This window comes from Myotis daubentonii, chromosome 7 (genome assembly GCF_963259705.1).
Source record: "Myotis daubentonii chromosome 7, mMyoDau2.1, whole genome shotgun sequence".
Classification (NCBI taxonomy): Eukaryota; Metazoa; Chordata; class Mammalia; order Chiroptera; family Vespertilionidae; genus Myotis; species Myotis daubentonii.
Genome location: NC_081846.1, coordinates 79,955,078 through 79,980,135, shown reverse-complemented (window position 1 = coordinate 79,980,135; position 25,058 = coordinate 79,955,078). Strand labels below are relative to the sequence as shown.

General features: G+C 40.8%; 1 protein-coding gene across 10 annotated transcripts in view; it reads right to left on the bottom strand.

The window, feature by feature from the left end:
- Nucleotides 1-25,058, bottom strand: part of NCKAP5 (NCK associated protein 5) — a 941,160-nt gene that overhangs the window by 427,308 nt on the left and 488,794 nt on the right. For all 10 annotated transcript variants that reach the window (XM_059704629.1, XM_059704625.1, XM_059704622.1 and 7 more), the window contains one exon: nt 22,738-22,871. In XM_059704629.1, the coding sequence (XP_059560612.1) occupies nt 22,738-22,871 (134 nt within the window). The remainder of the gene's footprint in view (nt 1-22,737; nt 22,872-25,058) is intronic.

Genomic DNA, 25,058 nt, shown 5'->3' with positions numbered 1-25,058 from the left:
GTGAGGCTTGAAAGAGTATGCACCTTCAGTTCACACCGGATGGCAGGCACATAACGGACACTATTTACATTATTATTTGGGGCACTGGCATTGTTGTTTCTGACACCTCGTTTCCAAAATGTCCCAGAAAACTAGTGCCCTCAATAGAAATTATCCAAACATACACTAAACAAGGCTGAAGAGAAACCATTCCATCCCCGTAGGGAGTTTAGTACTTTCCTTTTGACAATAAACTAAATGACTGATGTGACTTCTATTTTGGGTCATGCCCTTTGCCCTTGTTTCAACTGCCCTTGACTATGACCCAAGGAACAAACTCTCAGTACTTCTGATTAAGCGCTGACCCTGCCAAGTGGGTATAGGGCTTTTACCTTCTTGACATGAAACAAAATCATTTTAAAAAACAACAAAGAAAACTACAAATCTAAGAAAAAAGTCAAAGTGTGGTATCTTCTAACTGACACAGAGAAATCGCCCAGCCCTGTGCTACCTCTGGTGGGACACTGCACACAGCACCAAAGAGATAGGGTTACAAACCCGCCAACACTTCCACCGGCTGGAACTGAAGTTTTGCCAAATACTTAAATGCAATCCTTGACTCTGTTCCCATCACAGACCAGGAAACTGGAGATGTTGTGGTGATACTGGCCGTCCCTTGCTTGATAAAGGAGCTCACAGCTTCTGAATTCAAAGTTGATCATTTCCTTCTAAGCAACCACATTTATTAGGCCAGCCTGACGTGTAGGTTTCAGAATATGGAGTGTTCAAAACTGTTCAGGAAACTGACATCAATGCTAGGGGTTTGCAGAAGGTGGGGTAAGACTGGCCAAGCTTTCCATTTAGGTCTCAACTCTGCTTTTTTTCTTACTGATCCCCTCAGAACATGAGTCCATGATTCTTTACATGATTGCCCTACTACCCTCCCCTGCGGACTTTTAGACATTTACCGTCTGATGCAACAGCCGATGTAGCCTTTTCCATCCACACACATCCTTCCTAAATACTCAAGTCCACCCCACTCACTCCGCTGCACCTTCAGCTGTTTCCTTTCGGACTCTGAAGTGAGTTTCATCAAACCTCAAGGATTCAAACACAGTCAATTACTGAAGTGTGTCTTAACCTGCATGCTCCCGATGGGAACTCACCCACTTGCTCATTAACTGTTACTGTATTAGCATCCTGCGACTATTAACCTCTGCCATGAAGGCTGCGGAGGAAAGCTGTTAATGATTTCACAGCCTTCGTGCCATGCACTTGCCTCATTCTCTCTCTCTCTCTCTCATTCTCTCTCTCTCTCTCTCTCTCTCTCTCTCTCTCTCTCTCTCTCTCTCTCTCTCATAAGTTGCAGGCCTCCTCCTCTGGGAGAAATCGCTTCTGTCTTGTAGACACATGCAGCTGCTCTGTCTCACCTCATTTTCAAGAAAAATCACATTGTGTCCTCTTGTATTTTCTGCTCTATACCTTTAGGCCCCCATATTTTATTGATATCTTTAGACTGTTCCTGCCAATCACAGTAAAAATATGTATTTCCTCATTTAAAATTGAACATAAGCAATATATACTCATAGAACTTATTCTTTATACTTAACCTTCAACCACTAAACACAGATGCTTAGAAACATTTCATCCTAGATTTGCTAAGGGACATTACTTTTTTATTTACTTGCTAATTTATAAGGACAATAAACACATGGGCATAGTTACTATCTTTCGTAATTTTAATTTGTGAAATTCTAATTGTTTTCATCTGTGAGAGCATAAAATGAAAAGTTCATTTAAACCTATCCATCTCACTTTATCACTCTGGGCATTTCATCCATCTACTCCGTTGAACTCTATGTCCCTCCATTCGCCTGCCTCTCGAGACTGCGCTGTGGGCTTTTCCATTGCACTTGCCTTAGTAGGCTCTTCATTCAAACAACCCAACCCACTGAGAATTCTGCCACGCTGACATGTAGCATCACCAGGCACAAAGAGGGCGTGCTGTTTCCATGGTTAAATCCAGTCAATCCCAAATGGTATCCAACACATGTCTGAGAGTCACAGGAGCGAATAGGTGGAGGGTCTGAAGGGAAGTTCTATAGAACACCTGTTTTTAAAAAATGTTTCTGTTGCTATATTTAAACTTCCTGCTTATGTTCTTGGTTTTAAAGTGTGTGTGTGTGTGTGTGTGTGTGTGTGTGTCTTTGTCTTATTCTCCCAAGATGCTTATATTAAGCTTTCACTCCATGCAAATAAAACATAAATCCTGTTCATGCAAGGCAAGATATGCCCACATGTGCTCTTCTCGCCTCCCACCTTCCTGGCACGGTATTCCTTCTCTCCTTTGGAGAACTGTCCCCCTGTTAAGGAAGGGGAAAGCACAGGAAGCTGAGTACTGGGAAAGAAAGCAGAGCGTGGGCTATACCAGGGCATCACTTTTAGGGACGGCAAGAAAGAGGGGCCACCGAAACACACGTTTTAGGCCACATGGGAGCAGCAATGTGTGCCTAGTGGGCAGTTATTTGAGGAACACTTATTAGGCATCTGCCCAGGCGGTATTTTTGCCCGATCTCCAGGAAGGAGATAAATGCTTTCTTCCCCATTCGTACCGATGCCAAATAAAGGTCACCCCATTTCCGGGCATGTGAGGAGTGATATTTGAGTTCAGCCATTTCTAAATAATGACTTTCTCCTTTTTCTTGAATGCTGTCGGGAAGTGGTGAGAAAGAACTTGAGTGACTGTGAAAATAGCAGTTTTTTAAAAATATGGTTAGAACAGACTATTGGAAGTGGGAACAGAATTGTGAAAACAACTGCTTTGGAAGTTTGAGAAATTTTATTGACTCATAAAATGTTACAGTGAGGGAGAATCCAAGAATTTATGTTAGAAATGAGGAAACTGAGGCCCCAGGAAATTAAGGAAATTGCTCAAGGTCAGTCTGCATCTTTGTCATGGGGCTGAAAGCAAAGCAGAAAGTAGTCTGGTGCATTTTCCAGTGTATGACAATGGTGTCTTTCTTTTCAAATGTCAACCTGTTTATTAATGGGGCCTTATGTCAGAGCAAATTTTAGCCGACTCCACTGCTGCTTGAGTCCAAAACAGTGTGGTGTGAAAAGGGCACTTTTAAATCACCAGAGCTTCTAAAATATGGGGTCAGAGGGGTCATTTAAGGCTCTGGCTTCCTCCCAGTAAACATACAGCAACCTGTCTACACCCCACTCTGCAAAGTCCTATAGGTGAGAAGGAACCACAGCTAATTCCCACAACTTCCTTGTCATCATTTAACTTTATAGCCTAGAAGGGCTCCCACCAGCTGTAGGGGTCACGACTGTGGCTGCGGGTCATCACGGACTCGGCACCCTGCATCTGCTTCACATTATCGCTGTCACAGCACATTGTAGGACACAGTACAGAATTCTAGCTCCAATGCAGCAGCGGAGTTCACCGTTTAGAGGAGCTTAGGGATATCACTGCACGGAATGTAAAGAACATGCGTCAGTCTAACGCTAGGCAATCTACATGTTCGTTAGCTGAGTTTCTGTATTTAGAGCTTTATGAAACAGTGGCCTGTCTGCATGGGGCAGAGAAAATTCCCTGGGCAGCCTCGCCTGCCCCATCAGTCATGGAAGCCCGTCCTCCACTGAGCACCTCCAGTCAGACACTGACCCAGCATCCACCTGTTCCCTGTACCGGTGTAAACAGATAGAGCCCTTGCCCGTGGTAAGCTCAGGTCTAGTAAGGGAAATAGACTTCCGTGAACAAGAAATTAGGGCCTCATCTAAATGGTTTTTTCAGAAGTCATTTCACTATCTCACTTCTGCCCACCTAGAAGGCATATTCTTCTAAGGTAGGAATAACCTTTAAACACCATCTAGTCCATCTCCCTGGCCTTAGGCAAAAATAAGATTTAATCATTCCACCATTTTTTTTTAATGAGCCTCTTTCTAATAGTCTCTCTACTATTGATCCACCTTTGCTATTAGGACATAGGTGCATTGCTTCTAGGCTAAATTCCTCATGCTGTAATTCAAGCTCTCTTCCCTTTTTTTCGACTCTTTAAAGAAGATGACAATTCCACTAATTTAACTTGAAAACCATCTTCGTTTCCTGTTTTCTGGGATTCACACATTTGATTTATAATTAACTGGGTAGTGTACATAATTCTCTTCTGTGTCTGTCCTAATCAGAGGACCCTGAAACTTGTGCTCAGTAGACACTCAGATATATCTGCCAAGACAGTGAGCATTCTGGTTGAGCAGCAGTGAATGGGGGGAAAGCTAGGAGACAGTTTCTGTGTTTACCTGCCAGCACTCCAGGTGAGTGCCCCTCTTCTGGGGAGCCCCTTGGGAGATTGAGAACCATGCTCCTACATCTCCTTAGCTCTTCCTCCTGACCGCAGATCAAACAAGGTTGCTAGCACACGGAGGTCTTCAATCACCATGAATGAATGAATGAAAGAAAATTGGGGGTTTCCACTCTCACTATAATGACTTCCATTAACTCTTCCTTAGAAAAAATACTAGAGGCCTGGTGCACAAAATTGGTGCACGTGTGGGGTCCGTTGGGGTGGCCTGTGGAGATCGGGCCCAAGCTCGTGCCCCCAGCCTTGCAGCCCCACAGCCCTGCCTGCCACCCTACTTTGGCCTGGAGCCACCCACTTGCCAGCCCCACCCCCTGCTGCTGCCACTGGTTGCAGCCTGCAGGGTGACCAGCGGGGCGATCGGGGCCCTCGCTCACACCCACCTTGGCCTGGAGCCGCCTGCTCACCTGTTCCACCATCCCACCATGATCCTGCTCTCTCAGGGGCCCATCAGGGCCAGCAGCGCCTCCACTGCCAGTGCCAAATCACTGACTTTCACCATGTTCCGTGCCGCCCCCTGGTGGTCAGTGCATGTCATAGCAAGTGGTCGAACTCCCAGTTGGTCGAACTCCCGCCCGAGGGGACAATTTGCATATTAGGCTTTTATTATATATGATGATATTTACTACTTGAGGGAAATTAATGTAATAGCCCATAATTTTTACCAAGTCTGTCTTTATTCTCTTTTGCCTTCTTCCACATCTTGTTAAAGTCCAACTGTCCCCTTTTGCACTGATTCGTCAAAGAAGCAATTCCATCAAACCCTCCTTGAGATGGGATGAAGAGCCCCTGATCATGCATCATGAGGCCCAATTACACAGACATTAACTTAATGTCAGCTCCCGAGCATCTCAGGAGAAGGGGCGTCATAGAACTCAGACAATATACTCTTGGCTGTAATGTTTCTATGAGCTCTATAGTCAGACCTTTAAACTCAGGTGAGGTGATGTGTGCTGAAAAGCTTATAGAAACAAAATTATACAAAACAATTTGGAAATAATATGTGCTACCAAAAAAACCACACAAAGAACACCAAAGTATTTTAAATTATCTCCAGTAATAAATCCAGGAGTCAGCAATCCTTGCCCACTAAATCAGTAATGCTTCCTACAGAGAATTATATCTCCCATGTGGTTGCAAATATAAACACAACTATTAAATAGTTACTGCCCAATGATATAGAAAGGAGAGCACTACAAGGTATTACATGTATGAGGTTGTCTTATTTTTAAAAAAATATATTTTTATTGATTTCAGAGAGGAAGGGAGAGGGAAAGAGAGATAGAAACATCAATGATGAGAGAGAATCATTGATCGGCTGCCTCCTGCATGCCCCACACAGGGATAGAGCCTGCAACTTGACCGCAATTAAACCTGGGACCCATCAGTCCACTGGCTGACACTCTATCCATTGAGAAAACTGGCTAGGGCAGGTGTCCTATTTTTGAAAAAAGATATTTATAGTTTTTGTACGGGCTTAAAAAACCCTTGGTGTCATTTAAGCATACCCATGTGCTACAAAAAATAGCTATAATTTTGAGTTATATATATTTGAAGGCCTTTTCCAAGTGAAGCGTTCTTTTGAATTAAAGTACTTAATGGGATTAAAAGTATTTATCAGGATTTGGTTCTATTAGGCATTCTCAATGGAATCAAGTTTTTCTAGTGAAAAAGAAAAGTAAAATCAAGGATTCAAACATTTTCATGCAAATGTATTAGGGAAAGTCCTATAAAATGAAGCTCAGAAGAAAAAAACACACAGCAACATAAATTCAATTATTGTATCAAGTAGCCACAGAGACATGCAGAAACATGGTCATTCAAGTAAACATATTTATTCTGATTTTGCTCCTAGCTGACACAAATTAGTCATTTCCTTGGACTTGATACAAGAAGACTCCAGAGCAGAAGTAATGTAATGATGATAGAGAGAGAGAGAGAGAGAGAGAGAGAGAGAGAGAGAGAGAGAGAGACACTGCTCATGGTCGGCAGCCTTGCAGTGATTGGCATTCACTACCACCTCTCAGCGCCCCCTGCCATGCAGAAGTGCTTGAGCCAGGCTCTTACATGCCTATAAGATCTCATTCACAGACTTCACTGCCTTTTGTGGGCAACAGTTCTCACCAGCATCATTGTGACTCACAACCAGGTGCAAAGTGCCTTTAGTTATTTTTTACTAATAAAGTACTGAAGTTTGCATATGATTTACTTAAAAAAAACAACAACACTAATTCAGGCTAATTTTTATTTTATTTTATTTTATTTTATTTTATTTTATTTATTTTATTTTATTTTATTATTTTATTTTATTTTATTTTATTTTATTTTATTATTTTATTTTATTTTATTAAATTTGCTACATATGTGCAATGGAATACTACCCAGCCACCAGAAAGGATGAGATGTTGCCATTTGCAACAACATGGATTGATTCTGAGAATGTCATGTGAAACAAAACAAGGCAGATGGGTGGATTTTTAAAGCTAGTGAGAGTAATTAGCAGGGTCTGGGTGCTGACCAACCAGAAAGGACACTGGCCGAGGAGCTTCCGCTATCCTGGGTGCTGGATGGTGGGGTGTCCCAGGACCAGAGAAGAGATGTTAGTGCAGAGGGCACTGAGGGGGGCGGAGGCTCAGAAAAGCTAAATTTTTATCAACTAGGAGGGAACTATTTTGGCACTTTAACAACCTAGTACGTCTATCTGTTAGGCTGAGACAAAGGTAAGTATCTTTTTTTAAAATAATCCTACTCATGTGTTTCCTGCTGTGTTTTCTTGAACAGGAAAGGAAGTGAAGTGTCATGCTGGAAATTACACATAATCCAAGGGATTTGTCACTTGTGAACCCAAGGAATTATGCCACATACATGAAGGCAGCTGATAACTCTGCCTTCCTAACTCACACACTGTAGTCACCTGCCACAGCCACCATAACCTAATAACACAGACTGGGTGGCTCAAAAAGAATTTATTTTATCATAGTTCTGGAGGCTCCAAGCCCAAGATGCGGGGTAATCAGGGTCAGTTTGTGGTGAGGACTCTCTCACTGGTTTGTATACGGCCACCTTCTCCCAGAGTGGGCACTCGGCCTTTATTCTGTGCTCACACGGTGTCTTTTCCTCTAGTTAATAGGGGACCAGTCCTATGGGATTAGGGCCTCACCCTTACAACCTCATTTAACCTTAATTATCTCCTTAAAGACCCTGAGGCTAAATATAGGCATGCTGGGGGTTAGAGCATCAACAAATGAATTGGGGGGTGCGCCATAATGCAATCCACAACACGCACTAAGTGAGAGAGAGAAGCCTGCCCCACACATTCTCACTCTGAGCAATTTAAGTAAAAGTGAACTCAGAATTAATGCTGCAGACAAGGGCACTTGAATAGCAGGTTGCCACTGTAGAGTCACCTGTCCATGTGGTCCTACAGAGCCAGGTGTCCCTGAGACCTGGGCTATAATCACACCTACTCACTCACTGCCACTGTGCATACAACTTATCAACTAGCAAATACCTACTACATAACAACTATATTCCCAGACCCAGTGGACACACAAGAAGTATAAGATCCACCTCATTGGGGTGGTAGAGTCTGCATACGAATCACCCTGGGGGAAAATCAGCTCATTTCCATCCAATCAGTGTGACCAGAGCCTTCATGACAGCCACATGGAACCTGCTCAGGGACCATGCCCCTCATACCTCTCTGCCATGATTTCCATGGAAACAGAACTGTTCCCATTACACTGGCATGACCCCAAGCAGATTCAGCCCTGGTAACTCTGGTGAAGGAAGGGCAATGTAAGTGGAACAGTTTCTTCTTCATTGTAATCAGTTCCAATTTCACTCAAGAGCCTCATTCACATTGTACTGTAATGACCATTTGGTCAACAGGATGCTTATGTGAAAAACACAAAATAGTTACCACCGAGTAAAAGGAAAGCTAGTAGAAAATCACATAATATTTTAATTCTAAGGAAAGAGGGACATAGCAGAGGATGAGTGGCAGAAACCCTCAACATTAGATACTAAGATTTCCAGGTGGATGAGAGGAGTATATGAGAGGGTCCCAAAGCAGAATTCTGGCTGGGATTCAGAAGAGCAAAATTCTCCATAAAAGAAAATGAGAAATCAAGGGCAGAGCAACATATAGAAAGAGAATAAAACTTTGGAAGTGTGTGTCAAATATGGAAGTCCTTACGGTTTTATGTCCTTTGCTCACTGAGCCTCAGTTTACTCGTCTTTCAATAGATAAGGTCCTATTCATTTTATTGGTTAACTGCAAGGAGTAAATAAGTACACACACACAGAGATCATGTAACAGTGCCTGGTACACTATAAAACATCCATAAACATCTGTTGACGGAATAGATTAACAGTAATTAGTAGCTCTATTTCTGATGCTAACTTTCAGCTGAAATCACCATCCACAGTGACAGCAATGCCATCTGCAGTAAGATACAGACAGACGTACTGGAGTCCCTCCCAAGCCTTTGTGTACACAGATGGGTAGCAGCCACTGGTTTAATATAAAATTATTGTTGGAACTACCCCATAATTTCCTCCTATAAATGTCCAGATGCCACCAAATTGGGCCCAAGGTCACCATATTGGAGCACGCTGTCCTGGAGCTGATTGTCTGATTTCTATTAGAACTGACCCAGGGCAAGAAGTTTGCATGGAGTATACTGTTGATCTTGTTACCTCTGTTACTATTCTCATTGATGCACAAATTGAGACATTTTTGACTGGTAGAAGCCTTTTTCAATTGGATCCTGAGTCCTTTTAATGAGTTTCACAGTAACGATACCAACACTAGCTCCAAAAATAGGATTACTGGAAACAATTACTTTTTTGTGTTTTCTTCAGATAATTGAATTATTTTCCATTTTTATTTATTTACTTATCATATAACATTGTATTAGTTTTAGGTGTAAAACATAATGTGCATTTCTTTTTGTCCTTAATATATCCTACTATAGCCGAAACGGGTTTGGCTCAGTGGATAGAGCGTCGGCTTGTGGACTGAAGGGTCCCGGGTTCGATTCCGGTCAAGGGCATGTACCTGGGTTGCGGGCACATCTCCAGTGGGAGATGTGCAGGAGGCAGCTGATTGATGTTTCTCTCTCATCGATGTTTCTAACTCTCTATCTCTCTCCCTTCCTCTCTGTAAAAAATCAATAAAATATATTAAAAAAAATATCCTACTATGACTGTAAAAAATTCTATGTCTTGAAGTATTTCAAATATTTCTCTGTGCAGTTTTGTCATCAACTAAATTTGGATCCTGATTGCAAGTAGATGTAATTGTTTTATTGTGCTTCCAATTTTAGTAATTTTAAATAAGATGTTATATATATAATACATTCACATATTTCTAAGGTCAAATCCTCAAAAATATGTATTCAGAGAAAACTGGCTTCTATTATTGCCTCAAACTCTACTCTCTCTTTCTATCTGTAGTTAACTTTTAAAGTTTTACTTTATCTTTCCAAATACATGATGGGGAAGCTATTTAACCCATATGAGCCTCTGTTTCCTCATCTGTAAAAGGCAGATAATATGAACATCTTCCATAGAATGTTGTTATAAGAATTACATTACGTGTAGTACTATGGTCCCTCCATGGTTTTGCTTCACTGTGATCTCCCTGTACCTAGAATAGTGCCCGACACATGGTAAGTTCCTCTTACAAAAATGTTAAGAAAAAGAAATGAATTAGACATAAGTATGCATCTCATATACCTTATGTCTAAAGGGTCACTGTAGAAGTTTCAAGTGTGCAGCTTTGCTTCTGTTCACATCTAAGAGTTGTCTCCTAGTGCATTTGGACTTCGGCCTTCGCCTCCCCAAGTTTTATTACATGATGGATGCTACTGTCATCGTAACCTCCAAGGCCGTGGCCTTTCCACAGCTGGGCCTCAGGTGCAGTAACCACAAGCTCGCTGCTGCTACTCAATTCGTTACTCTGGACAGACGGCTGGGGAAGTCTGGGTCGGCAGAATCTTGAAGCCATTCAAATCTATTACAAAGACCCGTGGGGTACTTCCTGAAGACATAGCGTGAGCTTCGGTGATTGTTTCAGAAAAGGCAATAGACTTGTAAGCGTTTATGTGTGTCATGCATATTGGAAGGATAGTAAATGTATTACTACTTCACCGGAGACTCTCCTGACAATAATGTGAATTGCTCGGGGAATAGAAATCAATTCTTACGTGTTTCTGACATCAAAGGTGACTGCTGGGCTTCAGCAAAGGAGTTTTCAAAGTTAGACTGACTTGTGTGACTGAGATATTCATAGGATAACACTGCAAAGGCAGGTCGGGCCTCCTTTCACTATCCAGGATGCAAGGGCATGGCAAAGGCCTGATTCCAGTGGCTGGTGTGCTCGGATAAGGACCATACAGGAATAGGGCTCCAGAAACACACCGTTAGGCCTGTCTTTGTTTTCTGTTCTCTTAACCTAAAAAGTTCTTCTGTCAGTTCTTTTTATTTTTTTTAAAATATATTTTATTGATTTTTTACAGAGAGGAATGGAGAGGGGATAGAGAGTTAGAAACATCGATGAGAGAGAAACATTGATCAGCTGCCTCCTGCACCCCCCCCCCCACACACACACTGGGATGTGCCCACAACCAAGGTACATGCCCTTGACCGGAATCCCACCTGGGACCCTTCAGTCCTTAGGCCGACGCTCTATCTACTGAGCCAAACGGGTTAGGGCTGTCAGTTATTATTAAATCCTCAGCTACATATCACTTCAATGTTCATCACAAGTGAATCCCTTTCTTTTACTTTTTGTGTTGTTGTTAATCCTCACCCTAGGATCTTTTTATCCATTGATTTTTAGAGCGAGTAGAAGGGAGGGAGGAGAGGAGAGGAGAGAGAGAAAAACATCGATGTGAGAGAGACACCTCAATTCGTTGCCTCCCACATTTGCACTGACAGGTGCCTGAGATCAAACCTACACCCATGTACTTGCCCTAGACCAGGAAGCTAACCTGTGACTCTTCAGTGTGGGGATTATGCTCTAACCACTGAGCAAGAACCAGCTAGGGCTAAATCCCTCACTTGCTTGCAGAGTTTTTCTTAGGACATTTTTTTCTCCCTTTCTTGCAGCAAAGATTTGCTTATGTCTAGTTAGTTTTGTTGCTTTTGGGTTATTTTGTTGTTGTTATTTTTATTGTGATGCTACCTTTTCCATTAGATCCTTAGGGACAGGGAACATGACTTATTTTGTACCCCACCCCACCTTGCTTAGCAGAGTCAAACCAATTTTGCCATTTTTAAAAAAATTATCATACTGTGTTCTCAATAGTGCCTGCAAAATCTTATTCTTAAAGCAACAATGCTATCTAAATAAAAATTTAAATTGAATAAAATTAATTAGAAATCTGAAAATTATTTAGGTAACTTTGATACGCCAGGATGGCCAAATGCCATCCACAGTGAGGGCTCAATAAATGGTGGCTTAAAACAGCAACATGGCTCATTGGAAATATTGCCTTATTCATTTGTTACATTTAATGAACACCTACTATACATCAGTCTACAACCATAACAAGTTTACAGTCAATTCCAGAGGAGATATATCATATTAAGATCCAAAAACAATAGGAAGAAAAATATAATTATGTGATTAAAGTCTGTATGGTAACTACGTGAGGCAAGTGGGCTGTTATAAAAGGCATCAGGCAGAAAGAAGAACATGGAACTCAGTTTTGTTAGCTAACTATACATTGTCCAAGTCAACTGCAAAGGGGAAATTTGGGTCTCCTTAGCTAAATTCAATGAATATCCAGTCCACGTAATAAATGTAATCATAATTTGATGGCAGTCTAAATGTCTTCAAACACCAACTTAATCATGAGCCCAGCTGGTTTGACAATGCAGTACAAAAATATACCAAGAAAGTAGAGCCTACAGAAGAGACACTAAAGATACAACAACTGCACCTTATGCATTTTGAAATAAGAAAATAGTAGTCCATGTTTTCCATTTAATTTGATGTCATTTAATTTATTCCTCTGGCCTAATCTTCTCTTGGGTACGATCTCAGTCAGGTCATGGTGACAGAGTTTAAAAAGCACCATCAGTGGCAGGACATATGAATTATGATCAAGGCTGAAATGTGTATGAAATACAGTTGCATCCAATATCATTTAAAACTTCATTTTCTATCTTGGATAATAAACTACAAATGAGTTAATAGAAGAAATAGGTGACTAATAGTCAGAACTCCTGGATTCTTCCTAGCTGGTTTGGCTCAGTGGATAGTGGGTCCGTAGACTAAAGGGTCCCAGGTTGGATTCCAGTGAAGGGCACATAACTTGGTTGCAGGCTTGATGCCCAGCCCTGGTCGGGGTGTATGGAAGACAACCAATCAATGTGCCACTCTCACATCGATGTTCCTCCCTCTCTATCTCTCCCCCTCCCTTCCACTCTCTCTAAAAATCAATGGAAAAATATCCTCATGTGAGGATTAACCAAAAAAAAAGAAAGAAAAAAACTCCTGGGTTTAATATGTTTCAGATCTACCTAGTTATGTGACCATGAACAAGTTGTTTCATTTTTTAAGTTTCAATATTGTGTTTATTTAAATTATGATATTATAATATGCCCTGCCTGTCATGAATATGGTTATAGTGAGAATGGAATGAAATAATGTAGGGAATGGTACTGGAAACTGAAAAATAAAAGAACTGCAAAACATCATTTGTGTAGATATGCTAACATTAATATTAATAAAAATGCTTATCATAAAGCCTAACAGCTTAAACTGTTATAGGAACTACCTGTAAAAAGAAACTCGTATTTGCATTTTGAGAAAGGTCATCCTGTCACTTGCTGCTACTACCAACAGCAGGTGAAAACCTTTGGTCCAGAGAAATATGAAAACAATTATGAAATACAGTTAATGAAAACTGCAACACATTTCTTCTATCAAAACCCTATAGCTTCAGTATTATTGATTCCCTACTTTATTCTGAGAAAACATTCTTAAACGCTTGAGGCTATTTGTTAGTAACAGTTGTAGAGATTTATAACAAGGACCATCTTAACTGAATTTTTTTTACAAATTAAACAAAGGATCCCAAAGAACAGTTCTAAGTGTTTATAATCAGCACTCAAAAGATATACTGTGCAGAAATATCATTCATTAAATACCCTGCTTATAGACCAAAAAGGTAATCTGAACAACAGTCTTCAGTGCTGAGACTCCACTGTAGAAAATGGTATAAATGTTATCTGAGGGTCATAAAACACTCTCTGAAAGTAAACTTTGTCCTAAGGGAAGTAAACTTTCAATGCACCAAATTCCATTTAGTGCCCTGCAGACAGGAATTCTGCAAAGAATATTCTGAAACAGGCAACTCATCTTTTATAGCTGAGTACTCTATCATAGAAGACCAGGAATAGGAAATTGGGTCTTCATCCTCCCAGGGCATCCTGGTTTATATCGCTAAGAATGATGGCTATTATCAAATTTTTAAAGATCCCCAGAAATGGCCATTCTGCAACCTCTCTTGGAAGCAAATTTCTATCATAAGCACACTATCTTTAAAATCCTTCCATATGTACGACCTAAGTCTGTCATAGCACAATACTGGCTCTTTCTTTCCCTTCCTTCCTTCCTTCCTTCCTTCCTTCCTTCCTTCCTTCCTTCCTTCCTTCCTTTCTTTTTTCCTTATTTTTTCTCTCTTCAATCAAAAAAGAAATATTGACTGCCTATTGATAGTAGTATTACATGGGTTATGGGGGGAATTAGAAAAGTACTCTGACACCTGGATACACAATAGCAACCTTTAACTCCTTATTTAAATCATTATTAAGAGCAATGTATGGAAATAGCTGCCAATTTGTGGAAAATATAGAGGACAGAGGAACATGTTGAATTGTCCTAAGAATAATAATCAACAAATGTAGACTGAGAAAAATCTCTTGGTCAAATGCTCTAGGTTCTTCAATAGATAAATCTGAAGAAGCAGCAAGTGATGGAGGGTACCTGTTGATTCAAGAAAACCTAAAAGATATAGTCAGTTTTATGACAATCAGGCAAGACTTAGAGTGTCAGAGGACGCACATTAAATTATAAAACTAAAACATAGGGAGGTCACTGCTCTAAAGTCATGAAAATAGTTATTCATTGAGAACCTGTGAAGGTGAGGTTGAGAGGAGGCATCAGGAGGTGATAATAGCTGCTGACAGTTTTCTTCTTGACTTGATGTTGGTCACAAAGTGTTCACCTTAGAACAATCCACTAAGCCAAACATTTGTTTTGTGTGCGTTTTCTGTATCTGTGGTTTTCAGGAAGCATTAATCAGCATGGAACAACTAGAACTCCTATTACATTACTAGTGGGAAAGAAAAATGGTGCACCTGTCTTACAAAACTCTTTGACAGTTTCTTATTCAGTTAAAAAATACTGGCCCATGCAACACAAGGATGGATCTCAAAAGGCATGCTAAGTGAAAAAAGCTAAGTGAAAATACACACAAAAAAGTTAAATTCATTATAACTTCACTTATAAGACTTTTGGGGAAAAAGAAAAAATAAAAACTATAGGGAGAGAAATCAGAGCTGTCTTTGCCAGAGGCTTGGGGTGCGGAGAGGAAACTGACAACAAAGAGAAACAAGGGAACTCTTCAGGGGCATGAAATACGCTACATCTTGATTACATGATGGTATCTGCTTGTCAAAACTAATCAAACTGTATACCTAAGAAATGGATTTTCAGTAAATCTTACCAAAAAAGCTATTGTTATAGAGAATAACAACAAAGTTAGGCTCTAGTTAAGAAGAAACATATTCTTCTATATTTTGCATTTATTTCTTAAAAGAAAAAGAATGTTGAGGTGGGGATAGTAACACATTCAGAATTATAATAGGTGATTGAAAAAATGTATAGCAGAAAGACTAAGTCAATGGTGTTTTTACTGATGGCTATTTCTTCAGAAAAAAATTGGTTAAAAGTGAAAACAATTCTGGTTGTTATAAAATTCTGTTTCTTCAGGTTCTTCCCCAAACCAGTTCAAATAAATCCTAACACAGACAACATCAGAGCCAAGAGCAATAATGGTTACGTCTACCAAGAGGATATTAGCTTCCTTTGCCAGTCAAGTTCCTCAGTATTCAATTTTGACCATCCTCAACGGAAATATTTCATCCAGGCTTGGCAGTTTTCTAATCTCGACTTCTCCAGAGTCAGATAACCAAGACAGACCCAATGAAAGTCCAGTCCCACCGAGCTCCACCGTGATGACAAAGTGGGCAGCGAGCCCTCAACACAGAAGCCTGGTTGTTAGAACTTCAAGAGGCCTGGTTTTAACAGTGCAATTATCATTTCACCCAGGACATGCATTTCAGTTCTAACATGCTCTCTTTCAAAAGGCATGAAAAGCATTGCAAAACTGCAGTGCAAGTCTACTTCCTCATTTTACAAATGAGCAGACAGAGATCCAGAAAAACATGAAATTACTTGACCAAAGTCACTAAGCTAATTGGAAGAGAGGCTATTCATGTCCTAGAAAACCCACTTAATAAGAAAGTGCTGTCTGGAATGAAATTGGACCTGTATACTCTGTGTTCATATTGTTTCCTCAACCAGCGATAATTAACTAACAAACAATATAACTTTCATTGTCTATTCAACAGTGTATAGCTCTGTGCTGAATTTAAGGAGAAATCATGGCAGTGTCATCATGTCTCAGAAGCAGAAATACAAAGAAATCAAGGCACGTTCCGCACGGAAGGGATAGCTGTTCAGGGCGTTGAGAGTGGTTTTCTCTCTCTCTGTTCTCTGTACTGTAGGTGTCGCCTCCCCCTGCTTTGCTCCAGAGAGCGCTTCCACAATAGATCATAAGATATACGCTTCCCACATCCAAGCATGACCAATATTAGGTTAACCAGGCATTTCAAAAAACCCCATTTTAAATCTTCCCTTTCACCCTTGTCATTTAAAGAAAACCTATCACCTAACTGATGTCGCTTTGCCATGGGAAACTTCCCGTAGACCTACTCAGAGGAGCCGTTGAGAGACCCCCATTTCCATGACGTCTCAGGTGGAAATGCTGCTGACAGTGTGGAAACAGCTCATCAAGAGAAGATTGCCCTCTGTATGCATCAGGAGGAACAGGCACTCGGGAAGCCAGCCTGTGAGAGGTTCAAATTGAAGAAGGTCTGAGATGGAACAAGTGTGGAAGAGGCGCAGAGAAGCTCCGTGCCGCTGACTGTCCAAAGGCCAATTGACAACGTTTCTTATCTGGTTATGTTTTACTCCTTCTAATGATGTAGAGAAAATGTTCTTTTAATGTACCAGATAGATACAGAGGCAGGAGAAAATACGTGAGTAGGACGTTTAAGGGCCATATTATCCTCTTCAACACACACTTCTATGCCAGGTGCCCACGGCTTCCAAATGGGCAGCAGAAAATGAACCCTGGGATTCCATAAAGTCTCTGGGAGCTGATAATGTAAACAGCAACCAGTGAACAACTTACGCAGTAAAACTATCTCCATTTCTGTCTCCTTGAAGTTCAGCATGCAGCGGGCAGCAGTTAAGCATAGCAATCAACTGTGATAGGAGAAAGCCCCATTACAGAGCAAAGAAATAGCTTCAAGGCAGCAGATAACAGTGCTGGGAGAGAAGGTCAAAACAGGTGCAGAGAAATCCTGGAGGTTGAGAGTGAAAGCCTGGACTCCATTCAGGTGATTTTTAACTATCCGAGTCAATCATGGGTGACAGCTTAATTGTTCCTTTACTTAAACATATGCCGCATGGCTTAAATATACATACAGAACATTTCACGGCTACAGAGAAATGCTAATTGATTCCTGATGATGCTTTGGGTGTAACGTGTTTCCCTAACTGTCAATAGTTTACAAAATACGTCTCCATGATGGTGGATCTACCAGGTTGATTGATTCTAATGTAAAGCTTCAAACACATTGCAAAATAGAGCTGTCACATGATACACACGTGTATTATTAATGCCGGCATCATGACACAATTATCAATTTCATCTGGCTTGAATCATGCCTTTGCACGATAACATGCCCACTACAAATATGAAATCTGGCTGTCCTGAATTTGGAAAAAATTTCCCTTCATTTACATCTAATCTACAGATGTTATTTTATTTGTTCATATATGTACATAAGTCTTCTCTATCTGGGCTGGGCATCTTTGAAGACACTGTATTCTATCCTATTATGCACTCAGTAAAAGTGGTTCATTGTCTGATAAGAACAGCAGCTTCCAATATTAATAACACACTGTTTCCAAAGGAACCAACTCTAAAACATGTACAAATCATGCATGGTTTGCATGAAATCAGTACCTTGTAGACTTGCTCATTTCCTCACAAGTCTTTTTTGTTTAAAATCACTGTTATTCCATGTTATTCCACCTCAATGTGACACACAGCCTTCCTGAAGATGCTTCTCCAGGTGAATCTAACTGATACACAAACACTTCCTTCGCTCCAGGCAGAGTAATGAGGCTGGGGGTTCAAACACTCATTACCTTTACATAGGAGGGAGCTCAGTGCCACAGCCTCAGTTCACACTAGTGACGTTAGCTAGCTGGGCAATCGGTTCAAACAAAGAGTTAAAGGGAGGGTGGAGACAGTGGAATTATAGGGGGTCACAAAGCTAATCACATATAAAACATGCCCAGCCATGTGCACCACACAGACAATGGGCTGAAGGAGCAGTACGACATCTGGAAAGCATCTCTGATTTATAGCAACAAAAATTAACACAAAGAGGGGCAGTCCTAATGATTCCACTAGCTGCCTCTAAGCACCAACTTATTGGAATACTCCTTCATCTACAGCAGCGGTTCTCAACCTGTGGGTCACGAACCCTTTGGGGGTCGAACGACCCTTTCACAGGAGTCGCCTAAATACATCCTGCATATCAGATATTTAAATTATGATTCATAACAGTAGCAAAATTACAGTTATGAAGTAGCAATGAAAATAATTTTATGGTTGGGGGTCACCGCAACATGAGGAACTGTATTAAAGGGTCGAGGCATTAGGAAGGTTGACAACCACTGATCTACAGAGAAGGCTTACTTGTAAAGTATATTTTTTTCTTTCAGGACTTAAAGAGAGTAAATGGTTTGAATCAAGTTTGCGATGGCTGCCTGCATTGCCCTCAGTACAGGCAATTTCTGATTTATGACCTTAGAGCTGATTATGTAACCTCTGGCCCATCTTTCCCCCCCACCTCCAAATTTTGGACCACTGCTGATCATTAAAATTCACAGCTGAACTCTAATTCCCAAGCACACCTAATTGTCCCAGCTTCTCAATTATTCACTTCCCCTCCAATATGTCACTTCATCCCTGAATTGGAGACTGAGAATCTCAACTACCATTCAGACACTCCCATGGCTACAATACCATCAAACATGCTAGGAAAACACCTCACCCGACTCAGCCCAGGCTTCAGCATCTCATGTCTCTGTGTCCCAGGTTCATAAAAGATATTACAACATGTATCTTTTTGGATGTTCTCATGAACCTGCAGTATAGTGCTTGACCTGGGCACCTTGAGCCCTGGAGTTCATCTTATTTCCTGTGTTATCACTTAGGCATGAACCCAGCACTCCTAACTCATGTGAAATTCAGAAGATGCCTAACTTTGTAGATATAAGTGGATAGCAGAAGTAGGACCACTTCTAAGAATTAATCCTCATTTGCACCATCTTGGATTATTCTCTACTAGAGGCCCAGTGCACAAAAATTCGTGCACTGGGGGGGGGGGGGTCCCTCAGCCTGGCCTGTGTCCTCTTACAGTCCGGGACCCCTCGGGGGATGTCTGACTGACAGCTTAGGCCTGCTTCCCAGGGGATTGGGTCTAAGCTGGCAGTCAGGCATCCCTCTGGGCAGCCCAGGAGCCCTTGGGGGATGTCCAACTAACGGCTTAGGCCTGCTGCCTGCCGTTAGTCGGACATCCTTAGTGCTACCACGTAGGTGGGAGAGGCTCCCGCCACCGCTGCTGCACTGGCCAGTCATGAGCCAGCTTCTGGCTGAGTGGTGGTTCCCCTGTGGAAGTGCAGTGACCACCAGGGGACAGCTCCTGCATTGAGGCCCCTGGTGGTCAGTGTGTGTCATAGCGACTGGTGGTAAGTGTGTGTCATAGCGACTGGTCGTTTTTGCCGTTAGGGTCAATTTGCATATTACCTTTTTTTTTATATAGGATTATGCCTTTCAATGCCATTCATAAAGGGGCATACGTGGTGCATTTTATTACTCTTTAAGGAGTAGCAGTCTCTGTCTGTGAAATAAGAATTACAATCCTCTTCTTTTCCATTTTAATCTTTTCTGCCAGGAATCTTAGAGCTAAATTAAATGCTCATTCTCAGAGAACATGTTGGCTGTATAATTGTGATCCCTTGCCACATTCCTCTTTCATGGTCTTTATTTTCTGTTTTTATTTTATCAACCTGATTGTACAACAATCTTTTACATCATAAGCCACTTCATATCCTTTGAAAAAGCTAAGATATTAGCATTATTTTTCAAAGTAACTTCATTCGATGAGCCATACTAAAAAAGTCAAAAATCTCAAAGTCCATATCTCAAATTTCATCATGTATAAAGTAAATTCAGATATCATCATGTATAAAATAAACTCATCATGTATAAAATAAACCCCAACCCATAACGAAGGGAGAAAATTGGGAATCCACAAGTTTTTAACTCAATACAATAATTTTGATTATAGAAATTATTTATGTGAGCATTTAGATGGTTAACAATCTGAGGGTAATTCACTATAGGCATGTTCTGTAACACCGAGAACTTTACAAGACTTAAATTATAGTAATAGGGTTGTTTAAATAACCATAATGAGAAATATCTTACAAATCAAAATTTAAAATGTGTAAGGTTACCAGAAAATGGTTTAGAGGGTCCAGTTAAATTATTAAATTATTCTATAATAATCTTCTCTGTTATACATGCTCGCCTCTCCCCCATCTTTTGCTCATTTACATTAGTGGTTTGGCTGTAATTAGACTTGAACTTTTCAGTTTCAATGAAGCTTTACATAAGAAAACATTATGGGGGGAGGGGACAAAAAATCTTCCCATAGGCAGTATGTAAAACTAAGCACAGTTTGATTTACATAGAATTATCTTCTCTCTCAGCCTGTGATGAAGACTTGGCTATACAGAACTCAAATCTGTATGTATCGCCTTTTGATTTATAGCAGATGACCTGGCATCATCTAAACAGAATTTACTGTGCCATGTGCCTCATGCCCTGGAAATCAATAGCTGGAATACAGAGGCGTCTTAATTAGACAGAACAAGGGTAGTAAGATCTGCCTCCTTCTTTCCTTTATCATTTAAATAGCAAGTATTACAAAGCAGTGCTTGTTTGGAAGTCGCTGTGGAGCGGAGATCTATTAGTTTAAGTTGGGAGTTATTAAGTGAGTGTCGCCATCAATGGAATAAAAAATGGAGCACAAGGTTGTATAAACAATAGCCTGTGAGGCGTGGGACATGAACTTGTTAAAATATTGACTGGTGCATTTCTACAGCACCTGTGTATTATCATGGGCCTGAAGAGTTGAACAGGGTATTAAATTACGACTGAACACAGAGGAGTCATCCATCCTCCCTACCCTGTTCCTCTAAACCAGTGCTGCACACATGCCTGGTATTAGCCACAATAAGAGGAATTACCTGAAAGTTCAACTATGTTCTCTCTTTGCAACACATCTAAAAATTAAGAATTATTATAAAAGCCTCATAGTGAAGAAGCTATCTTCTTATCCATCACTATTCAAAGCGATGATCAACCTTTTTCATCTCATGGCACACATAAACTAATTACTAAAATTCCACAGCACACTAAAAATATTTTTGCCTATCTGAAAAAAAAATAGATATAATTTTGATTCATTCACAGTAAATAGCTACTATTGTCTTGGCTATTGTCATTTTCTTATTTTTTTCTTATTTGACCATCTAAGGGAAAAGAGGTCAGTGCCCCTGACTAAATAGCCAGGTATTGCATGTTTTAAAAATTCTTGTGGCTCACCAGTAGAAAATTGTTGACTGATCATGTCCAAATACCAGTAGCAAATTAAAGATAAGATCCACAGAGTTTGCTCATGAAAATGTAAGGGCAATTTCTCAAATTTGATTGTGCCTAGGAGAATCTCAAAAATTATTTTCTTGCTTTTGCAAATGGTGAAGTGAAATATAGAAATGAAAGTACACTGCCCCTCACAGAGTGCCCATATCTGGTCCCAGGACTGTAACTGCAGGAGTTCATGTTTTACCCATGGAACTGAATAGATTTTAAATAACAAGTTGAACTTCACCTAGCCCTATGTTAACCATAACTGAAGACTAAATTGCCCTATAACTTAAGACTAAATTGCCAGAAGCCAATTCCAGCATGTCAGCAGGGCTGAATCATCTGGAGATGGCTGAGGGCATTTCCCCAAACCTGAAAAGAATGCATTAAATGATCACTTGCTGCCAGACAGCTAAAGGCATCTTAATCTACATGTTATTGCCTCCTACTGGCCAAACACCTGAACAGCCGTAGGCAATTCCCCAATCTGACAATGGATTCTGTATACAAACCCTGGCCTTTGATGTGTAAATCTACCTTGCTTTAGGACAAAATTGTGTTAATAAAAAGCAAGGGGTCCTGAGACAAGGAGAACATAGTTCCTTTAGCTAAGTCTTCTCTGACTCCCCATAATGCCTTTCAAAATTATGTTTGGTCTCTGAACTCTTATTTAATTTACGCACAGTGCCTTCTCCAGGTTCCCGAACCCTTCTTGATGCTGGAACAAGACCCCCGGCATTACTAAATGATTCTGACTGTGCTGGAATTAAATCTAAGCAGAGCTACTTTTTCAGAATCTTCCTTTCCAATTCAAGTTATATCTTTTTAAAGGGAAGGAGCTCATTGATTTTTGTTTTTTAACTACTCCTAAATGTTCCCTGTAAGTCATGAGTAAGAGCTTACTAGATGATTAGATTCACACACACTCTCTCTCTACCTTAAAATAGAATTATGATGACCAGAGAAATTTATCCTCCTGGCTGGCCTTTCACACAACATGCCAATAGGCCACAAAACTACCACAATGTACGATAAGATCCTTTGGAAAACCATCAGGGAAGAAACAGGCTCAATAAAGCCAAGACTATGTGAGGTGCAAATGAAGTTTCAGGTGCAAATGAAGGTCCAAATTCAATAGGATGGCTTGGCAAGAAGACAAGGTCAAACCTGTTGGGGAATTAGCCAATCAGACGCAACAGAAGCGAGCACAGGAGAAATTCAAGCAGAAGTGTTCCTGGTACAGGGAGGCATGTGCCCTTTGCAGCAAGAAGCTCAGGCTGAGGCTGTAACCATACCTGGAGAACTGCTGCTGCAGGCCGCGCATCTGAATCCGGCTGCGCTCAGACTCCAGTGTTACCTCCTGCAACCGCTTCTCACTCTGAAGACGTAAGTGTCTCTCCTCTTCCAATTCATGTATCAGCTTCTCATGCTATAAAAGGCGCAAAGGAAATGACTTTTAAGAAGGTGTTTCTTAAATATTATGACGAACAATAATTAGTAATAGCTGTCGGTTACTAAGTGCTAACTTGGATTCTATATATACATTAATTAATTCCGTACTCCTTACAACCCCATGAAATAGGTTCTATCATTAATATCTTATTATAGACAAGGAAACCAAGGATCAGAAACATCTAAGTAATTTGTCATTAAAAAACAGAGGATAACAGGTTTTCAGTCCTGGCTGATCTGACTCTAATGCTTAAATAATTTCCACTGAACCAGGTGGCTTCCTGTGCAGATATGAAGATCTATGACCCAATAATCCCATCAAATGCATAATAATTCAAGTGATAATGACTGAGATCATTAATACCTGTCCAAAATCATTTCATTTCTTCACTCTCTGGTCTATGCTTTAAAGGGAACATTACTGTGTTTATAGAATTGACAAGAATTCCAAGTTGATTACACCATGGAGCTCATGAGAACAGGTTAAAGAATATTTTTATTTTGTCCAATTAGGTTTTCACAGATAAAATGAGGCTAAACTACCCACTGTATTTATAATCCCAGGAAAGCAGCTCAGCTTGCAAATGGGCATCAAAAATTAAAAGAGGACTTGTATAGCCCAGAATAGGTTTTCAACAAAAATTCATTCCTGGAACTGGTAAAAAGCACACAAGATCAGATCCTCTTGACATTACCAACTGAACCATGGATGCCGGGGTCCAACCCCAGCGGGTCCAGGGGTTCCCAAAGGTGTGGACGGAGTCGGCGAAGAAGGAATGACACGGAGACAGCGTTCAGTTGATCAGCAGCCTAGCCAGGATCTCCAGCCAAGTTCTGGTCTGGATCTCCAGAGAGGTTCTGCTCAGGTTCTCCAGTCAGGTTCAGTCACCAGGTTCTAGTCAGGCTCTCCTGCCAATCTCCGCAGTCAGGTTCAGTCCAGGATCCCTGCCATGCTCTCTCTCCAGGCTCCGCCTCCAGGCTCCGAGGCCAGTCCCTGTCCAGGATCCTCCGGCATGCTCTCGCCAGCGAAGTTCTTCTGTCTCTAGAGAACGTTCTGTGTAGGTTCTGTGCCTAGGCTCTGTCTCTCTTGGTCCTGTCTTCTGAGTTCTGTGTCCTTAGTTCTGTGTTCTGAGTTCTGTCTCTTTCTGTCTTGTTACATCTGTATTTATACCAGTTGATTCAATCCTATCAATCTCTATTACAAAGGTTAGGGCGTTTCTTATCTCCATTCCAGGGAGTAAAGATTATGTAGCTTAAGCATGATTGTTCATAGTTAAAGTGATTAATTACCCGCCTGGAACTTAGTTGAGGGGTTTTATTCCCTCCGTAACTTCAGGGGAAAATCCCTACCTGGGGATTCAACCTTTCTCGGAGAGGTGACCTTGGTTAAAACACAGCGCCAAGAAGGTGAGCAAACATATTAAGAACCGTATGCCATATATGCCAGGTCCCTTGAAACAGCAAGGATGGACCGGCTCCCGGCAATGCTAATGTTTTTGTTTTGTTGTTGTCCCTGTTTTTTTTTGTTTTTGTTTTTTTAGTATGCCATGCTATTATAGTTACTGTTGGTATTAATTTAAGCACTTTGCATAGAGAATACATATTCTTTTTTTTTTTTTTTTAAGAATACATATTCTTTGATAAAAACTACTCAATGCCCTAAATTCTTAAAGGAAGAGAAGCAGGGACCTTAGTCTCCAAATATACTACACACTATGATGACTTTGTACCATGGATGAAACAGGATCCATTGAATGGGACATATTCACAGGGAGTAATAGCAAAGATAGACTTTCTCCAGCTCTGACTTGTGGAAAAGGGTTCCCCTGAGGACCATGAAGAATATTAGGTCATAATCTGGAAATGAAGGTGCTCTGAGAATAGACCCCACCTCTGCAGCTTGAACCATGGTTTTCCTTCTACTTATAAGCCCTCGAAGTACTGTCTCTATTCAAACCCAGGGTTCCTTCCAGGCTCATCTTTAGTCATCTCCTCTAGAACTTACCACTTCACTGTTCTTTCCCAACACTGGGTTTCAACAGCACCTCTTATCTTTACCAGCCTCTTGGCCCTCACTTATTTTTTCTATTATTATGAATTATAATTATCCAACTAGATGAACACTTGCTTGAGGTTAGGATTATGTCTACTGTGCATCTAAATA